The sequence below is a fragment of the Acipenser ruthenus genome, chromosome 35 (genome assembly GCF_902713425.1).
Source record: "Acipenser ruthenus chromosome 35, fAciRut3.2 maternal haplotype, whole genome shotgun sequence".
In the NCBI taxonomy this organism is placed as follows: Eukaryota; Metazoa; Chordata; class Actinopteri; order Acipenseriformes; family Acipenseridae; genus Acipenser; species Acipenser ruthenus.
In genome coordinates this window covers 10,032,741-10,051,242 of record NC_081223.1, presented here as the reverse complement: position 1 = coordinate 10,051,242, position 18,502 = coordinate 10,032,741, and the positions used below count along the sequence as shown (strand labels likewise).

The following is an 18,502-nucleotide window of genomic DNA, read 5'->3' as shown; positions in this document are numbered from 1 at the left end:
CAAGTCAAGACTAAAAACGCACTTTTATAAAATGGCTTTCTTATCTTAGTGGGTTTTAGTAACTTTAAAACTGCTGCTTATGTATTGTGTATACTGTTATTTAAATCTGTTATTTAAACGGTCTGACTGTGGCAGTTGTATGTGTGACACGCTATACAAATGTATTGTGGTTTGTTCTTTTTTCTGCTATGTACTGTACAGTGCTTCGCAATAAATGTAGTAAATAAAAACAAATAAATTACAATGGTGTGCAGCAGCAATGCAACATACAAATGGGGATAAAATGAAATTAAAAGGACGCTTATCATCCAGGTTTTTATACTGGATTTATTTATGCACTGGTTTGAAGTACAACACATCTAGTTTCTTTAAGCAGTCATATATCTTCATATAATATAACATGTTTCAAACAACTTCTAGAAACGTACACCTGTAGTGCAAATAATGCAGGCTTAAGATTGATGCATTTCACAAGACACAGATACAACAGCTACATGCTACATCCCGTCACACTGATCACGCTAATCTCAGTGTTAAAATGAATATGAAAGTTCAATATTTGTCCCATACTAATACTGACTAGCAGAAGCTATTCATGGGATAAACCACAGCTGGATTGCATTTGTCTACAGCACTACAGAATTGAAGTGTTACAGAACTCTCTGCAGAAACAAGAGACGTATTATATCACGTCGCTCTGTCCCGTGCTGTCTGCACTGCAGCGCGATATTTTTTAAAGATATCAACGACTTATTTGAAACTTTTAATCACACATCATGCGTTATAAATCAGTCCATTTCGCAACATTTACTGGAGAGCGTTCGACAGGAGAAAGGGCCGCTGTGTATCCAGATCACACTCCCTCCTGCAACAAGGCTGGTTTTCTGTTCCCACAATACATCGCTCATTTCAACCACAAGCACTGCTGCTGGACTGAGGGATGAACTAGATACACTGCGATGTTTACAAAAAAAAAAAAATTCTCCTGGAAAAAGTTCAACAAAGGTTTTCCTTAGTTGATTTACCTAAGATGTGTTCATAAAAATATCAAAACAACCAGGAATATGCTGAAAAATACGGTCAATTGACGTTAAAACAAAGTCGTGTAAGACGAATTTCCTAATACCACAGTCCCGGCCAAATTCAGCAGTCACTTATAGTACATTTCTTGTCATAAAAATGTTCTTCTAGTGTGAATTAACTAGAGAAGAAACATTTCAATAAACAAAGCACCCTAATTTGAACAGCTGAGTGTAAAGGATATTTGGAAATGTATTAACTTGCTTCCACATTAGCGCCTCTGTACTGTGTTTTAGCTACTGATCCGATGAGGTGATTCAAGCGACTGACCTGCTTAGTATGTGGATTCTGTTGCTGTTTGTAGTTAGAATCAAAATAGCGATTGTAAGTACATTTGAATGCTTGTTTGCTGATGTAACTACATCAGCTGGTTGAAGTAATTCATTTTCTAAAGTGCTCAGAGCTGTGGTAGATTGAAGTGAATTTTGATAGCATGTAAACTGGACCAGCTCTAGACCTGCAGGACAGTATAAATTGGCAAACAGTGTCTTAGAAGGCCAGCCATTCTAAGCGCCAGCCAGTCAAAGGGCCACACGTCCAAGGGCAGTCTGAGCTGTGGCAGTCTAAGGGCCACACGTCCAAGGGCAGTCTGAGCTGTGGCAGCCTCCAATGGCTACTAGAGACCTCATTCCTAACGTCTGGATCCCCTGGACAAAGCATGCTCACTCTTTCTCCTCTCCTGGAATGAACACTGGTAAGTACCTGCTGCAGATACTGTTACTAACTCCTTCTCCCCCTACACTGCCTGCTTCAAATAAGAAAATCTCCTTTTTCAATGGTCATTCTCTGACCAACAAATCTCTGCTCCTCAATGAACTTATAACTGATGCCAATCTTGATCTTCTCTGTCTAGCTGAAACCTGGCATTCTGTAAACGACATGTCAACCATTCTGAAAAACCATGGATATGTGGTTGATGCAATCCAGGGTGATTCCACAGTGCTGTAAAAGTCAAGTTGTTGCTTATACCATTGGGATATCGGTTGGTAAAATTGACCATCAAGCAGCAATACAGAAACAGACATTACCCAATGCATTATTACATGACTGGGTGGGTTCTTGCTAATATTTAGTTATTTTCACTAAATCTGCCTTTACTTGAGCTTGTCTGTAGAATCCTAAGTGCCGAGACTAAACAGCCTTCCTCATTCAATTCAGATCATGTGACCTTGGGACTTTTCAACTCTGCCAGCCCCACCGACTCTACATATGATTAGAGTCATAGAAGACCATATGATTTGAAAAGAATAAGGATGGCTGTTCAGTCCCAGCATATAGGATCCTCCAGACGAGCTTAAAGCCAGATAAAGAATTAGAGAAAAGGACAGCAACTCAATATTGAAGCACAGAACCCAGTCATAAACGTCATAGAATAGTAAGAGGGATGAAAACAGCAATTACATTACATCAGCAATTATATTACATTGCATCTTTCACAAAATTTAATTCAATCACAAACACATTATTTTAACATATGGTGGTGGTCAATGATTATGAACATTGAAAGTTCAGACTACTGCCTACTACTTTCTGTCCATGTGATGGCCAAAGGAGGGTCCGGTCTGTAATTTGACCTCCCGACACTAGAGGGCGCTGAGCCAGATGGAGGTTTCCCTTACCAGGATCCGCTGGACCGCGATCTCTATCACACTTGGAGGCAGTCATCTTGGTGAGGGAAGACGACGCAAGTCCACAGGTCCCTCCCACTCTAGTCTTATCGGGATTGGTGTTTGGCTGACTACAGGGGCGGGGCTCTGGGTACGAAAGGGAAGCGCGCTGTCTCACAACAAAGGATTTTGGTGTTGCAAGACAGCGGGAGACAAATTAATGTTTAGTTGTGTGTGTGTGTTCTTATTTCTCTTCTGCGCCCCCTCAGACTAAGCACAGACAGGGGTGTCTGGGATGACAAGGAGACTAGAGGGACGGGACGATTGTAATGACAGAGGACGTAAACAGAGGTCATGGAATATAATTTACCATTTCATTTGGTTTTGGTGCGTTTGAGCACACCTGCCCTCCCTCAGCCCATTTGGGCTTAATTGAAAAAAGAAAAGAAGTAAAAAAACAACCCTGGTTGTTTTGTTTAAAACTGTTTGGACTTCAGCTTGTTTCTCTGCACCACACCATTCCACAGTCCCCTATAAAAGTTTTCCACTGTAAATTTGCTCAATAATTTTGCAAGTTTCCCATGTTTATACTATGCATTAGTTTACGATGGTTTGCCATGTTTTTTAATATTCCATATGTGGGCAGCAGTGTGGAGTAGTGGTTAGGGCTCTGGACTCTTGACCGGAGGGTCGTGGGTTCAATCCCAGGTGGGGGACACTGCTGCTGCTGTACTTTACCTAGATTGCTCTAGTAAAAACCCAATAATATGTAAAAAATAAATGTAATTGTATGTCAAATAATGTGATATCTTGTAACAATTGTAAGTCGCTCTGGATAAGGGCGTCTGCTAAGAAATAAATAATAATAAAATAATAATGTGCGTTTTACAATGCTTTTACAATGGAAAACTTGTATGAGGGGTATTATTACAGGAAGAATTGCTGTGAAGGCTGAGATCATAGAAGTGAGTAATTATTCTGAATGGACACACAGAGAGACATTTTTGTGTTTTTCCCAATAATGACACTCATCTGGAAAATTCCATGATGCCCATATCTCCTTATAGCGGCTAACAGCATGCACCACGCACCCAGGCACGTCATTAGAAAGATGTTCGGCTACATTCATGGCATCATCTTTCTTGTACTGTCCTTCCACTAACTGACGGATGTGATCTTTCTCAACAGGTAGAGGATTGCTACTGTAGGACACAACCACATTACTGTTGTTGACTTGCAACAAATCAAAGCAGTGTTTTCCAGTCACACAGTGATAGTTGTCGCCCGCTCTCCAGTTGCTGAAGCTGCTGCCTGAATGCTTGTAAACGCGGACCGACCATTTCACCCAGTCGTATTTCCTCTTTAAAAAACCGTGGATCTCTTTGGCGGTTTCTTGGTTGTCCATCATGTTCTTTTCCTTTATCAGTTTCTCAGTGTCGACTTGAGCCTGCTCCGCAAAACCGTCAATGCATTCGTCTATCAGTGATTTCATTTTGGTTTCCACTTCCAGCATTTTCCCATTCCATTCTTCGATCAGCGATTCATCGTCTCCGTCAGTTACGGCTGCGTGTCCGAGCAAAGCGATCAGGCCGATGCAGAAGAGCTCTTTGAGACGCATGAAAAGATCTTCTAGAACGCGGCGATTTTTCCCTTCGTAATTCAGGGCAATCTCCAGAACGGACTCACCAAAGACGTTGTGGCCCATCACAGCATCATAGAGCAGAAGGAGGTTCATCTCACCCCCCGTCCGGCTGAAGTGGTCAAGAAACAGCTTCTTCTTGACCTCCTTAAACTGCGGTTTAGCGTTTAGGATATCCATATACTTCCGGAACTGGTTTTGTAGATTTTCCTCCACTTCAAAGTATTTGCTATCCACTAAACTCTTTTTAATCTCTTGATTAATGACCTCTACCTCATCAGATATTACATCTAATTTATTGCGCACGACTTGAAACTGTTCTTTTACATAGTGGACCTCTTTACTTTCCACTTTATCCAAGGCCAGTCTTAGGACTGGTGCCGCCACCTCACAGATAGGAAATATCTCTCCCACGGCGCTGGCTACAACCTCGGCTCCTTTCTCAAACATTTCCATCGCCGTTTCGATCACTTCTTTTTTTTCTGCCACTATTCTTTCCAGTGGGTTTGGCATCTTTCCTTTGGAAGTGCTGGCGTCTTGTGTGTTAGATGTTAGGAGTGTGTGGAAGGCAAACAGCGTCTTGGATTTCCTGTAAAACAATAAACACACATTTAGGACTTGAAAACCGAGTGTAGTACCAGACAATAAGTTTGCTATAATGTTTCAAAACTGCACACGTGAGAGCTGTGTAGCTAATGGACATGGGATTATTTTGTAAGCTACAATTTAATGGGTTTGAAAAGATTGCAACCTGAATATCGATCTTTTTAAAAAAAATATCTTTACTGCTCTTCAGTCACTTAGTTTTTAGTTGCATGGCTCTAGGAAATCCGTGGTCGTCAATACAGCTCTTTTAATCCAAAGCATTGGGCCACTCTGGTCTTGCTGATTTAAAGAGTGGTGACTGGAATTCAATACTGCCTGGATAATGTACTGTGATAAAGTGGTGGAATGCCATTAAAATAACAGGCAGTCGAAATTAAAAATTAGAACAGCTAAATGGACAACAGATCCACTAATGATGCAGGATGTCATACAACATGGGAACTGACTGACCCACTTACTTCTATTGCAAGTCCAACGCCATATACTGTACCACTCATGTGACTAGTTATTCTTATGAAAATATAGTATCTGGATATTTTTCATTGCAACACAAATACGTTCTATTGCCAAGAGCACTGCATATCATTTAAATAAAACATTGCTATTCACAAAATACATTAAGATTGAAGTAAACCTTGATCTACATTTTCATGAGGATATTTTAAAATTTACAAAACATTGGGTCTGTCCTTATAAATGTTTCCCATAGTAAAAGTTTAATAAAGCACCGAAAAGTCCAGAAAGGATATTAAAAAAAATGGCAATCTATTTGATTAGCAATTCTCCATAAGTCTTCTAAATCTGATGTTCCTGCTATCCTGATATAATAATGTTAATACCACATTTCATACATGATAAGTGGAAAAGCGTTTCTCCAGAGACAATAGAATATAAGAACATAAGAAAGTTTACAAACGAGAGGAGGCCATTCAGCCCATCTTGCTCGTTTGGTTGTTAGTAGCTTATTGATTCCAGAATCTCATCAAGCAGCTTCTTGAAGGATCCCAGGGTGTCGGCTTCAACAACATTACTGGATTCAGCACACGGCTACTGTAGGAAACAGCGATTGTATCGATGAAATCATATGGACTAACGGTCCAGACAATTTCTTCACATTCTAAGACTGAAGCGATTTACCAATTTGACATAAAAGCCTCAGCATTTAAGCAGTCACTACTATTTTAATTAACATGCTGTTTCCTTCACATAGCAGCGAGCCTCATAAACAATGGCATTATTCAGGGTACAACTAATTACACACAAAGGCATCATTTACACATAACAATGTGAGCTTTATGAGAATCCTGTGGTCTCCACATGTTGATGGAATCACCACATACATAGTCATTTTCCAGCTTGTGGGCAGGACCAGTTCATAAGCTTTCATGGAAATTCAGTGCAGTTTGAATGCCTTGTTCCTAGTGCTTTGTGTGTTAATGCAGTGCTCTGGTTTCATATACAAGTCCAAGAAATTAAATGATAAATGCAAATTAAATAATAAGTGTGTAAGTATATGTCTATGCTCCCATGACTTTTTTCATTCAGTATTTAGCCTTTGAGGAAACTCCCCTGATTCTAAGATAATCATTGGAGGGGACTTCAATGTAGTTCTAGATCCTAATAATATCAATCCATCTAAATCCACAGAGACCATTACAGGTTATAGGAAAGCATATGGCATGAGAGATATATGGCATTTATATTATCCTAATGAGATTTTATTTTTCTCCATACCATATATCATATTCTTGCATTGATTTTTTTTTTTTTTTAGCTAATCACAATCTAGTTTCTAACATACCAAACTCTGTAATACATCCCATCTCCGATCATGCTCCTGTCAGTTTAATTTAATCACTGAATATGGATCAATACAAGATGGAGATCCAATACCTCCCTTCAGACTGACTCTGAATTCAAAGCTTTCTTTTTCAAAGCTCAGCCTTTCCGCTGTTTAATCACAGCCCTGATTGTTCATCTTCTCTGCTATGGGAGACTGCCTAAGTAATACTGAGGGGCAAGATTATCGCTTCCTCATCCACAAGGAACAAAAAAAGAAGACATAAAACTCAACATTTCAGAAAAATAATAAAGTATTCAGAAATCGCTGTTCCTCTTCTCCTACCAATGACATTCACAGGCGTTTACTACAGACCAAGACTGGACTTAACAACTGGATATCATCCAAAACGGTTTTATGCTCTAGTATTAGACAAAAACAATTTGAACTTGGAGAGAAATCAGGTTGTTTATTAGCTAATCGGCCTAAACATAAATGGGGAAAATCAGCAATGTCCGCTATTAAAGATCAATCTGACAACATTATTGCAATGAAACATTCAAGCCATTTCATTCTAATCGGTATGAACCTGAATCTGATCCTGACATAACCCAAATAAATATGTTTTCAGATAACTTAAAAATATAAATCTAGACAACCTACTTACAAGTAAAGCGTTGCAGAAATCTTGTTTGCCATGCCTTGTGGAAAACCCCCCTGGCCGGGACGGATACCCAATTAAAATTTATTAGCACTTCTCTTATCTCTCCTGTCTGTTTTTTTGAAATGGTTAATCATTTATAACATTCTAATTTACTGACAGTCTATGAACACAGCCTCATTCTCTCTTCTGTTGAAAATTAAAAAATACCCTTCACTTTGTGCCAATTACCATCCATCATTAATAAACACTGATATTAAAACAGAAAGTAAACTATCGCATCAAACTGGGTTCATGAAAAACCCCAGATAATACAAGATGACATTTTAATATCATATATCTGGCTAGTAAAAGTGAGAATCCTACTATGGTAGTCTCCTTAGATAGAGGAAATGCTTTTCATAGGGTAATTTGTCTTTTATATTTGTGGTCCTAAATGTGGATTTGGGAAATATGTTTTTGAATGGATTAAGGTTTTATAGTTCCCCCGAGCCTTGGTGATTACTAATGGAATAACTTGCCAGCCCAGCCCTTTAGCTGTTCTGAGTTACTACAACCCCTTCCCATTGCCATACGCCAGGATACCCTCATTTCAGGAGTGTCTTCTAGAAACACACACCATAAAAGAAGTATGCTGTAAGATTATTTTTAATCATTATTAAAGTGTATACTGCACAATAAAGGGTTTATATACAACCCATAAGAGTGGAGGGTTTTTCGATCAATGTCTGTCTTTTCTTATTCTTGTGTGTCAGGAGTGCAGTTTTGACTGTCGATTCCGGATTTACTGTCAGGGGCATATGATAAGCAGAGACAGAATCCCACAGCATCCCATAACATCATGAAAACTTATCGTGGAAGAACAAAAACAACTGGAGCCATACCGCCCTGTCTTCTATTCCCATGGCATCTGGTTTTATCTGCTTAATAATTACATATTTCTGAGATCCATGTATGTAGAAATTAATTAAACTGCTTAGTAATAGCCATATATAGAAATTGTTTGTATTTCAAATGCTGCTGCACATGTCTTGTGACGTGAGCTCTCTCCAGTATAAATGATCACACAACCCAGTGTCTGGGGCTCAGGTCTACTAGTCCATCAGATCATTTATATATTTTATTGGAAACATAAGAAACTCATGATTAAATTATCTACACCCCAAAATTCCAAGTCCAAAGGTGGTTTAGCAGCGCCTGACTTTTTAAAATATTGCTTTCCAGTTGCAAAATTTAGCAACATGGCTGGATGCTCAAGGTGGTGCTACCTGGTAGATCTGGGAGATTCAGAATGTTGTTCATTACATGTTAGTGACCTGCTTTATGTAAGTGAAGAGATTCAAAAACACCCTTGTTTCAGTCACCCATGTATCTCTGTTACAATTAAAGCATGGGTAAGAGCTTGTACAATTACTAAGCTCAGCCTGCACCCCTCTCAATGCTCTCCCATTTGGCACAATCCTGATTTTCTGATAGCAGGTAAACCGTTTGAGTTTATTTCCTGGAGGCAAAATGGCATTTCCCATTTAAACCACCTTTCTGAGGATGGGAAGTTTCTGCAGGAAAAATGTCATAAAAACACCTACTTTCAGTATCTTCAAACGAGACAGTCCTTAAAAAGTCAACTATGCATATTATTTTTTTAAAGAGGAGGCAATTATACCAATATATATATTGAGCATTTAGTGTGAGTGAGGTTATCAAGCAAGAAACTCCCTATCCCCAATTGTACTGCTTTCCTAGAAAAAGGAGAACATTGCAGGGTACCATTTTACAAGCTATTAATCACAAAACCACCACATAAACACACTGATGTGAAGCCCCGGACTGAGTGGTGTTCAGGTCATAAGGTGCCCTGCAGAGCTCTGAGAAGCTCGAATTACAGTACCAGTGACTAACTGAAGCTGGTGACGTCTCTGCTTTCCCTTACTAATCTATGTTTAAAATGACACTTCATTTGAATTAAGCCTAGTTGTATTGAGTGGCAGAAGCCACATAAAGTGATGCCATAAGTGTATCACCTGCTCATTCTTAATTGAATGGCAGACAGCCTGGCAATTTGTAATTCACAGCTCCATCGCCAATACATTCTTATATGCCTAGTGTGCTTAATTTGAGCTTTAGGGCATTTTGAAGGGGTTGTTGTACCTAGTGTTTTTTTTACACATCTATTAAGGGTTTTATGGTAATTATTTTCTCACAGGTCCCTATATTAACAGCTTTACTGTAATGGTGTAGGAGCCATTTTGAAGTTAGGCTGTCCTTTGTTTGTTTTGCCATCTCTGTATATATCTGTTTAAAAAATAAAGTATATTGTTAGCTAGAGATCTCTCTTCTGGATTCAGCCATGCCAACTTCTTTCGCTCGTCTTGCAACATTTTTGTTTTTCATTGTTGTGGTTGACCAAACTACAAAAAAACCCGGACATTCGTGTGACCGGAACGGACCGGGTGAGATTGAACTAATACACTTTTCTTTACTAACTGGGATTACAGTTTTTGAATGGCCATTCTTGTTTTTTATATCATTTTTTGGCTTTGGGGAATTTTTCTGTTTTGAGAACTGCTGCTTCATGTTTTTTTTTCTCTTTAGGGATTTGTTAAATGTGAGAGACTTTTCCAAGAGCTACGGTGGAGAAATGTACTGCAAACAGGGTTTCGAGACTGTGCTTGTTCAGTCAGTCGCCAACTTTATATGTTTGAATATTTCGTTATAATGCATTTTTGTTTGTGCAGACCTTATTTCTCTATTGTTGCCATCCATTTAACTTTTCATGTGTTGCCCCAACATTTCATTTTACAGTGTGGTGGATACCTAATACTACCCTTCCCTGCCTTTTTCTGGTTTTTGTTTTCCATTAAGTTTTGTTTATCTGTTCCATTTTCATACGTTTAGCCTAATACCTTAATTGTGTTTTCTGGCAACAAAATATATATTTGTTTTGTACAAACTCACTTTACTTGGTTATCTCTGTTTTGACCCTTTTAAATTTCTTACTTCGCTGTAGCTTAGATTTTTCTGTTTCAGTTGCACATTTTATTCTTTATTGCATTGGACAGATATACCCTATAAGTTTAGCTTTATGTTAAAAACTAAATCGCTACAGAATTGGTGGGATGTACGGGGACAAGAGAGAGGTTTACCAAGGAGTGTTTAGTTGTAAGCCAGGATTATTTTAGAGTGGACCATTGTTCTTCATTGTAATTTACGTTTTCACACATGTCTCTTGAACTGTCGACTTTCAGAGAGCAGTGCCTAGCGATGAAATATCAAATGTATCCCCTGGTGCATAAGTTACTAGCAGAAAGCCAAGAGAACCAGTTAGTGAATTACTTACACTGTTAAGTGTATGTTAGTGAGCCAGTCCCTGATAAGGCTGAGTCTGAAGAGGCAGGAGAGCAGTTACTGGCTAATCAGCAAGCATCAGAAGAGCCGTCTAGCACTTTGGCTCAGATTACAGAGAAGATTAAAACATTAGAGGAAGTGTTTAACTTGGCTCAGCGTAGTCGTATCAATAGAGAGCCAATATATTGATGACCGGCTCCAGGGGTTGAATCTGTTGTCACCCAGCTGGACAAAGAAGTGTTTGACCGTCTCCATCGATGGGGCAAATATTGGGAAAATGAAATGAAGAAGTTAGAGAGAAGAGCTAGCACACCCAAAGTGTCTATTAGACCCCCTCGACAGCAACAACATAGATCCATCTAACATATCGCTGCATATTCCGGAGGTCTCTCATAGAGGGGTGTGACAGAAATACAATGATTCTTGGTTGTAAATCTCCCTCCCGACCTGTGAGGGCGCTAAGCAGCGAGAACAGAGTTCCTTGGACGGGCTGGTCTGACAGTTCTTTCCCAGGGTTCAAGGGAAGTCGGCCAGCCAGGAAGGGGGCGAGACTCCGTTGCAATAACGCATTGACCCGAAAGGGAAACGACGTGGCAGCTGCAGACTGGAGAGGCGGTTGTACTCGTTTACCAAGGGGTCATGTGTGTTTGTTTTTGTTGTCTGTTAGTAATTGTCTTGTTTGTGAATCACCAGACGGCTAACACGTCTCTGGAGCTGTCGCCTTGGGCCAGCACAAAGCCGGAACAACACTTCACCGCTGTCATGAAATAAACTTGTATCACCCACCACGAGCACTACTGCACGCACCCAGGACTGGTGACCGTGTTTGTATTATTGTGGGGGTGGATATTATTGTTTATTATTTGGGACTGCAATCCTATTGTTACTTACCCCGTGCAGTACACATTGTTGTGTATTGCTGGGGGGTTATTGTGTGGTCGCCAGACCTGGATGCAATTAATAAAATCCTTTCCAAACCGGATTACAATCATCTCTGTCTGCTTCTTTCACGCACTGCATCACTCCTGCACCTGTTGCCACTCAGCCACTTTGTCACAAGGGGCCATTGCTCCTAAACTACCTAACAAAATAAATTTTCCTGAGTTTGGAGGTGACAATGAGGGTGCAAAATGTTCATAAATCCGTAATGGAAATCCCCAGTCAACCAGGACTTACTTTGCTGGTTGTGAAGATTGGGGTGAGAAATGTACATATCCCTCATTACTGGACAATGGCTGCACATTTACTTTAATAGGGAACCAGCTCTGGCAGTAAATTCGGAAGCCAAGGGACACGGTGAAGCCATGTGATGAGCAAGCACATCTCACATATGACTTTCATGGAGAAATTTGGGTTCTAGACACTTACATAATGTCAGGCCAGTACCTGGCCTTTCCTCTGATACTGGGCCTTGACTTTTTAGAAAAAAATACCCAGATTGATATGAAAGGAAAAAATACGGGGTCAATGAGAGAATGAACCTCCGTATGCAGCACACAACTGGGCATGACCCCTGTCTGTACACACTCCATCTACACCACAGGCGAGATGGCAGTGAGGTGGAGAGCTTACCGAGTGTCACCTCAAAAGAAGGCACTGATACAGGAACACCTTCATCAGATGGCTGAGGATGGGGTGATTGAACCATCTTTGTCGGATTGGTCTGCCCCTGTAGTACTCATTCAGAAACGAGACAGATCTACCGTTTCTGCGTGAACTACACAAACCCAGATTGATGCTTACCTAATGCCTTAAGTTCAGGATATCCTGGAGTCACTTAATGGAGCAGCTGTGTTTGCCACACCATTTTGACTATTCCAGTTCATGCTGTTCGGACTCAAAAACGCAGCTGCAACTTTCCAGCAGTTAATGGAGCAGGTGCTGGGTGACTTGAGAGGTCGATGCTGTTTTGTCTATATAGACGACATCATCATTTATTCTCCCAGTGAAGACCAGCATTTAGAGGACCTCAAGCTGGCGTTTCAAAAACTACATCAAGCCGAACTCACCTTAAACTTGACAAAGTGCCATTTTTTTTAAAAACAACTTTGATGTTGCTGGGACATGTAGTGGCTAAGAGAGGAGTGGCAGCAAATCCAGACACGTTACAAGCCATCCAGGACTATCCAACACCTACCAACCTTAAGAGGTTCAGCGCTTCCTTGGGCTGGCAGGGTGGTATCATAAATTCATAAAATCGTTTTTCATTTTTACCGTACTGTACAGGAAGGGCAGTGTTAATGTTGTCCCTGACGCTCTGTCTCGTGCTCTGGTCACATCTGATGCAGCTGCAGCAGTGTGTGTATGCAAGAGAAATAACTACAGCTCAGACTTTCCAACTTCACAGTCAAAAGATCCCACGGTAACCAGTATCCTCAATGATTTAAAGATAGTCTCCCGTTGGACCCAACAGAATCCTCTTTGTCCGTCTACAGGGGCTGGTCTATCGCAAGGTACCCATACGTGATGAGGGGTACAGGTTTCAGTTAGTGGTTCCAGCAGCACGTTTGCATTCTTTTTTGATTTGCTTCCATAACAATCCTTTTAGGTGGGCACCTAGGTCAGCTTAAGACTTTGCTCAGAATCTTGGCGGTCGCCTGGTGGCCAACCATCCGTAAAGCAAGTAAACAAATGTTGCATATGTCAGAAATACAAGCCATCTAACAGCAAACCAGCTGGATTACTGCAATCCACTTCAGTCCAGGAGCCAGGAGAGAAGTTGGGCATTGATTAGACGGGTCCTTTTCCCCCAAAGTAAAAAAGGCAACATCTACCTTTTTAGTGGTGATTGACTACTACTCCAAATGGGTTGAAATGTTCCTTCAGCATAGTGAAACACAGGGTATCTCCAAAATACTTATCCAGGAGATTTTTACTCGATGGGGTACTCCTTGATACCTAGTGTCTGACCGAGGTCCCCAGTTCACCAGCCGGCTGATTTGAGGAAGATTTATCTCCAGCTGAACTGGCAGTCGGACGCACCCTTAAGGGCCCTCTGGACTGGTACTCCCTGTTAGAACTACAGCAAAACTTCACCAAAGAAGTTAAATAACGTGTAAGCATAGCCCAGACCCGTCAGGCTAGAAATGGCAATTCTCACAGGAGAGACGTTCCGTTGCAAGAAGGTGAGTTAGTTTGGGTCCGAGCACACTCATTGTCGGATCCCACAGCAAGCTTCTCTGCTAAACTTCCACCAAAATGGTCAGGACCAGCTGTCATTATTAAAGTTGGGTGCTGTCAACTATAGAGTACAGTGTGCGGACTAGCAGCAAAAGATCGACACAGATCACATTGTGAATCTTAAGCCATATTTTGGAGCATAAAGTGATCCCAAAAGTGTATCACCTACTCATTCTTAGGCAGACAGCCTGGCCAGGCAATCGTTTCCTTTCTAGTTTTCACAGCTCCATCTCCAATACATTCTTATATGCCTAGTTTGCTTAATTAGAGCTTTAGGACATTTTGAAGGGGTTGTTGTACCTAGTGTTTTTTTTACGCATCTATTAAGGGTTTTATGGTAATTCTTTTCTCAAAGGTCCCTATATTAACAGCTTTACCATAAAAATAGGGGAGCCATTTTGAAGTTAGGCTGTCCTTTGTTTGTTTTGCCATCTCTGTATATATCTGTTCCTTTTTATTAAGATAGAGTTTAAAAAATAAAGTATATTGTTGGCTAGAGATCTCTCTTCTGGATTCAGCCGTGCCAACTTCTTCCGCTCGTCCTGCAAGATCTTTGTTTTTTCATTGTTGTGGTTGACCATTTTGTATTTTTTACAAACTACAAAGAAACCTGGACATTCGTGTGACCGGACCGGTCTGGGTGAGATTGAACTAATTCACTTTTCTTTACTAACTGCGATTACAGTTTTTGAAAGGTCATTTGTTAAATGTGAGAGACTATTGGTGGAGAAATTTGTTGCAAACAGGGTTTAGAGACTGTGCTTGGTCAGTCAGTCGCCAACTTTATATGTTTGAATATTTCGTTATAATGCATTTTTGTTTGTGCAGGCCTTGTTTCTCTATTGTTGCCATCCATTTAACTTTTCATGTGTTGCCCCAACATTTCATTTTACAGTTCGGTGGATACCTAATACTACCCTTCCATGCCCTTTTCTGGTTTGTTTTCCATTAGGTTTTATTTATCTGTTCCTTTTTCATCCATATTTGTTTTGAACAATGCAATAAACTCACTTGGTTATCACTGTTTTGACTTTAAATTTCTTATCTCGCTGCAGTTTAGGTTTTCAGTTTCAGTTGCACATTTTATTGGACAGTCATAACATAAGTTTAGCTTTATGGTAAAAACGAAATAGCTACAAAATGAACCAAGGACTGTCCTGAAAACATCAGAACCACAATTGTATTTTCTTTAAATAACCCATCCTTGCATACAGAGCCCTGGTGCAAGACGGTGAAGTAGACTAGCTCCCCTTCCCCCAAAAAAGACACAACCTAAATAAAAACCTTTTGAAAAAAGAAACATCAGCAGCAAAATCTGAATTGGTCGAAAACTTTTTTTTTAACAAAAACATATTCTAACGTTATTTTAAGATGTATATCCAAACATTTTAATAAATCAATTATGTAACAAGATTAATACATTTGAAAAAATGTGCATCTCAAAACCTCGCCCACAGTACAAATGCATTCATTGCAACTCATAAGCGAAAACATGATTCTATGAACACTTGACAAATTAATTAATTTTTTTTTTTTTTAAATACTGAATTTTGACCATCCGTTGGTTAAGGTGGAATTTCATGAGGCAGACAGACTCCGACACGTTCAGCTTGTTCGATGTGAAACAGGAAGAAGGTGTTAGCCTTTTCGTGAAATCATTTAGTTCCATTTCTGTTCAAGCATCAGGCTGATCGTGATTTAGGGATGCTGTTTGTGCATTGTGATGACATTTTTAGACAAAGTTTCAAGCAGTAGTTACATGATATGTAATAAACTATAACATTAAAATTATGTGTTAAGTAAATAAAAAAAGAATCTTGCTCTACAGTACAGACCATCGTAAATCGAGGCTACCTTCATTGTATTTTGCCAGTATTGCATGTACAGTTGTAATGTATCTATTAGAATGCAGTGAATTAGCAGTACATGGCTTGACTTTTGCAATATCATTCTGTAGTTTCTTTGATTACATGATAAATAAAACATCCAAATTATGTTAATCTATATATATATATATATATCTATATATATATCTATATATATATATATATATATATATATATATATAGATATATATATATATAGATATAAATTTTATTTATTGTCTCAATCAAAAAAAGAATGTAGGTGATGCAAAACTTTTGTCCATAGCTGTACCTGCAGGGCTCCACCATGTTTCACCGTGTGTAACTGCTCCTCGAGCAGACCGGGCTGTTGGACCGAACAAGCAGAACCCGCTCCAGACAGGAAGGTGGAACGGTTTCGCTAAATCAGGGTGTCTAGTTCTAGTCGGTCTATTTTGGGCTCACAAAATTATACCTTTAGTATCACATCTCGCATCGGAGCAATCACATGGCCTTAACACTGACGTATTGCCACAGCGCTCGCTCCACGTCCTGCCCCCAGATAGACAATCTGTCAGCTGTGATTTGCAAATTTGTGTTTTGATTGACAGCCCGCCAATACCACCTTGCTATGTGTTTTTTTTTTTTTGTAATCCCAGCAGTGTTGTCAGACATACGATAATTATCGTATTTATACGATAATTTGGACCATTGTACGACAGATAATTGTGAAAGTTTCCAAAATGTACGATAATTCAAGAAAATAAATTCATATTCGATATTTTTTTTTAATCTGTCATTGGGAGGAGACAGGAGACGACAATAATGAACCATTTTCATCGCCTCAGTGATTGGCTGTCGCTCCAGCAGGTTGTCAGTGATTCGTTGGTTGTCTTTGTGTGGTCGATTGTGGGCGGAGGCATGTTTAAACGTGAACGTGACTGTGCTTCTAAAGCTGTGTCTGACGGTTGGACATTATTTTCTCCATTATTTTAAGACATAATTTGACGTTTTAAAGGGTAATCATAATCAGTGAGGAGAACTCGGAGAGTGAGGTGGATTCTCCAGGCTGTATTTAGGCGCTAGTAATATTATTATAATATTGACACCCAGCTTGACTGGTGAATGCAACATAAATAAAGAGTTTACAGAGAGATATTCTGTCTGGGAGCAAGAAAGAGGGGCAGCACATTCTCTTTAGCTCCGATCTTTCTTGTATCGTCTCCCAAACGTATACTGCTGCTGCAAACATGTTGACGCCCATTTAGCAAACTTTTCTTTCCTAAAGATCTCAAAATACTTCATTTAGACCACTCCACAATCATTTGAGCTAACTACATTTAGGCACTATACAAATACTGTATGCTTATACATGCATTCCATTGCACAATATTACTTTATCATATATAAACTCAAGGTTAACATCTAATTACCGCAATATGATCACATATTAAGGATGAAAAAACATTCACGTGTTCTTTCATTTTTGGGATGTATGATAATTTTTTGTGAAATACAGTAATTTTGAAGCTCCAGTACGATATTTGCATTTTTCAGATCTGTCAACACTGAAACCCAGTGAAGTAGACGACTCCTATGTCAAGTCATTAAAGTGGGCTCAGAAAAAAATGAAATGGACTCAGGGCTGGCCCCCCCAAAGGCTGGACCGCCCCCCCCCTAACCGCCCCAGCCCCCCCACCCCCGATGCTGGCCCTGCTTGCATGAGTCCTATTGCCAACCGAATAGAAAAACGAAAATTGGGTCACCTTTTCTAAGCCCAGCAAAATTAAACAACTAACAACAACATAAACAGCAAAGAGAAAGGTTCCCACAAAAAACAGCTATTATTAATTCCGTGTATAACTCTATTTAAAAGGTTACGCCAGGTAAAAATGGCACTGTTTAGGTACTTCTGGTTGCCAGGGTTACAGGCCAATTTAACTGCGCAGTCACGGGAGCTGCCTTTCCCAACGACCTTGCCGAACAAGGGCGCGTACGTGCCTCTACTACGCAAATATTATTCAAAAACATATTTTAAAAAAGAGAAGACCTTATTTACAAATCTGTTCACGTTCACGACCCTACTGTAATAATGTAAGTAGGTTGTTATTAACGATATGATATGAAATATCTCGCATAAGTTTTCCATAACTATGGAATTGCGGATTTAGGAGTTAATAGACTCAACACAAGCCTAGTATAAATGGTCATACGTAGTTACATTTGCCCCTAACTCACTGTGAACTGTAAGGGGTAACCACACATAGGATGTTTTTAATACTTCAGTATCCTAATGGACATAGTGAGAATTATTCATTGTATAGCTATGACATTAATACAATACAAAAGGACCTCGGTATTTGGACTAAAACGAAAATAACCACCAAGTTTAACCAAACCCAGTGCAATCTAATTAAATGAATACATTAAAAAAGGAACAAAAAATCATCCTCACCTTAATTCAGTGGCAGGTGTAGCTTACTGAAATAGAAAATTCACCGCAGCAAAATCTGCAATACCCCCAAACCGTGCTGATGATGTGGTCAAAAGACACACCTTTAAACTAGTCACGTTTTTATGGCACCACCATAAAGTTACTGAATCTACCAGCTGACATGTAATTAGAAAAAAAAAAACAAGACAGCAGTCCGCCACTGCACCTTTCTAATGAAACCCGCAATCTTCCCCTGATGATGGTCTAATTTGGAAGCAGCTGGTGAAGTTGCGCATCTGCAACCTTACCAAACAGAGCCAGAGCGC

At 39.8% G+C, this 18,502-nt stretch overlaps 1 protein-coding gene across 1 annotated transcript; it reads right to left on the bottom strand.

Moving 5' to 3' along the window:
- Positions 1-309: 309 nt before the first annotated feature.
- On the bottom strand, positions 310-18,332 carry LOC117965146 (protein rapunzel-like). The gene is made up of 2 exons (XM_059007365.1): positions 18,198-18,332; positions 310-4,915 (listed from the first exon to the last, which is right to left on the bottom strand). The coding sequence occupies exon 2, from the start codon at positions 4,837-4,839 to the stop codon at positions 3,661-3,663; it is 1,179 nt and encodes a 392-aa protein (XP_058863348.1). The 5' UTR covers positions 4,840-4,915; positions 18,198-18,332; the 3' UTR covers positions 310-3,660.
- Positions 18,333-18,502: the final 170 nt, after the last annotated feature.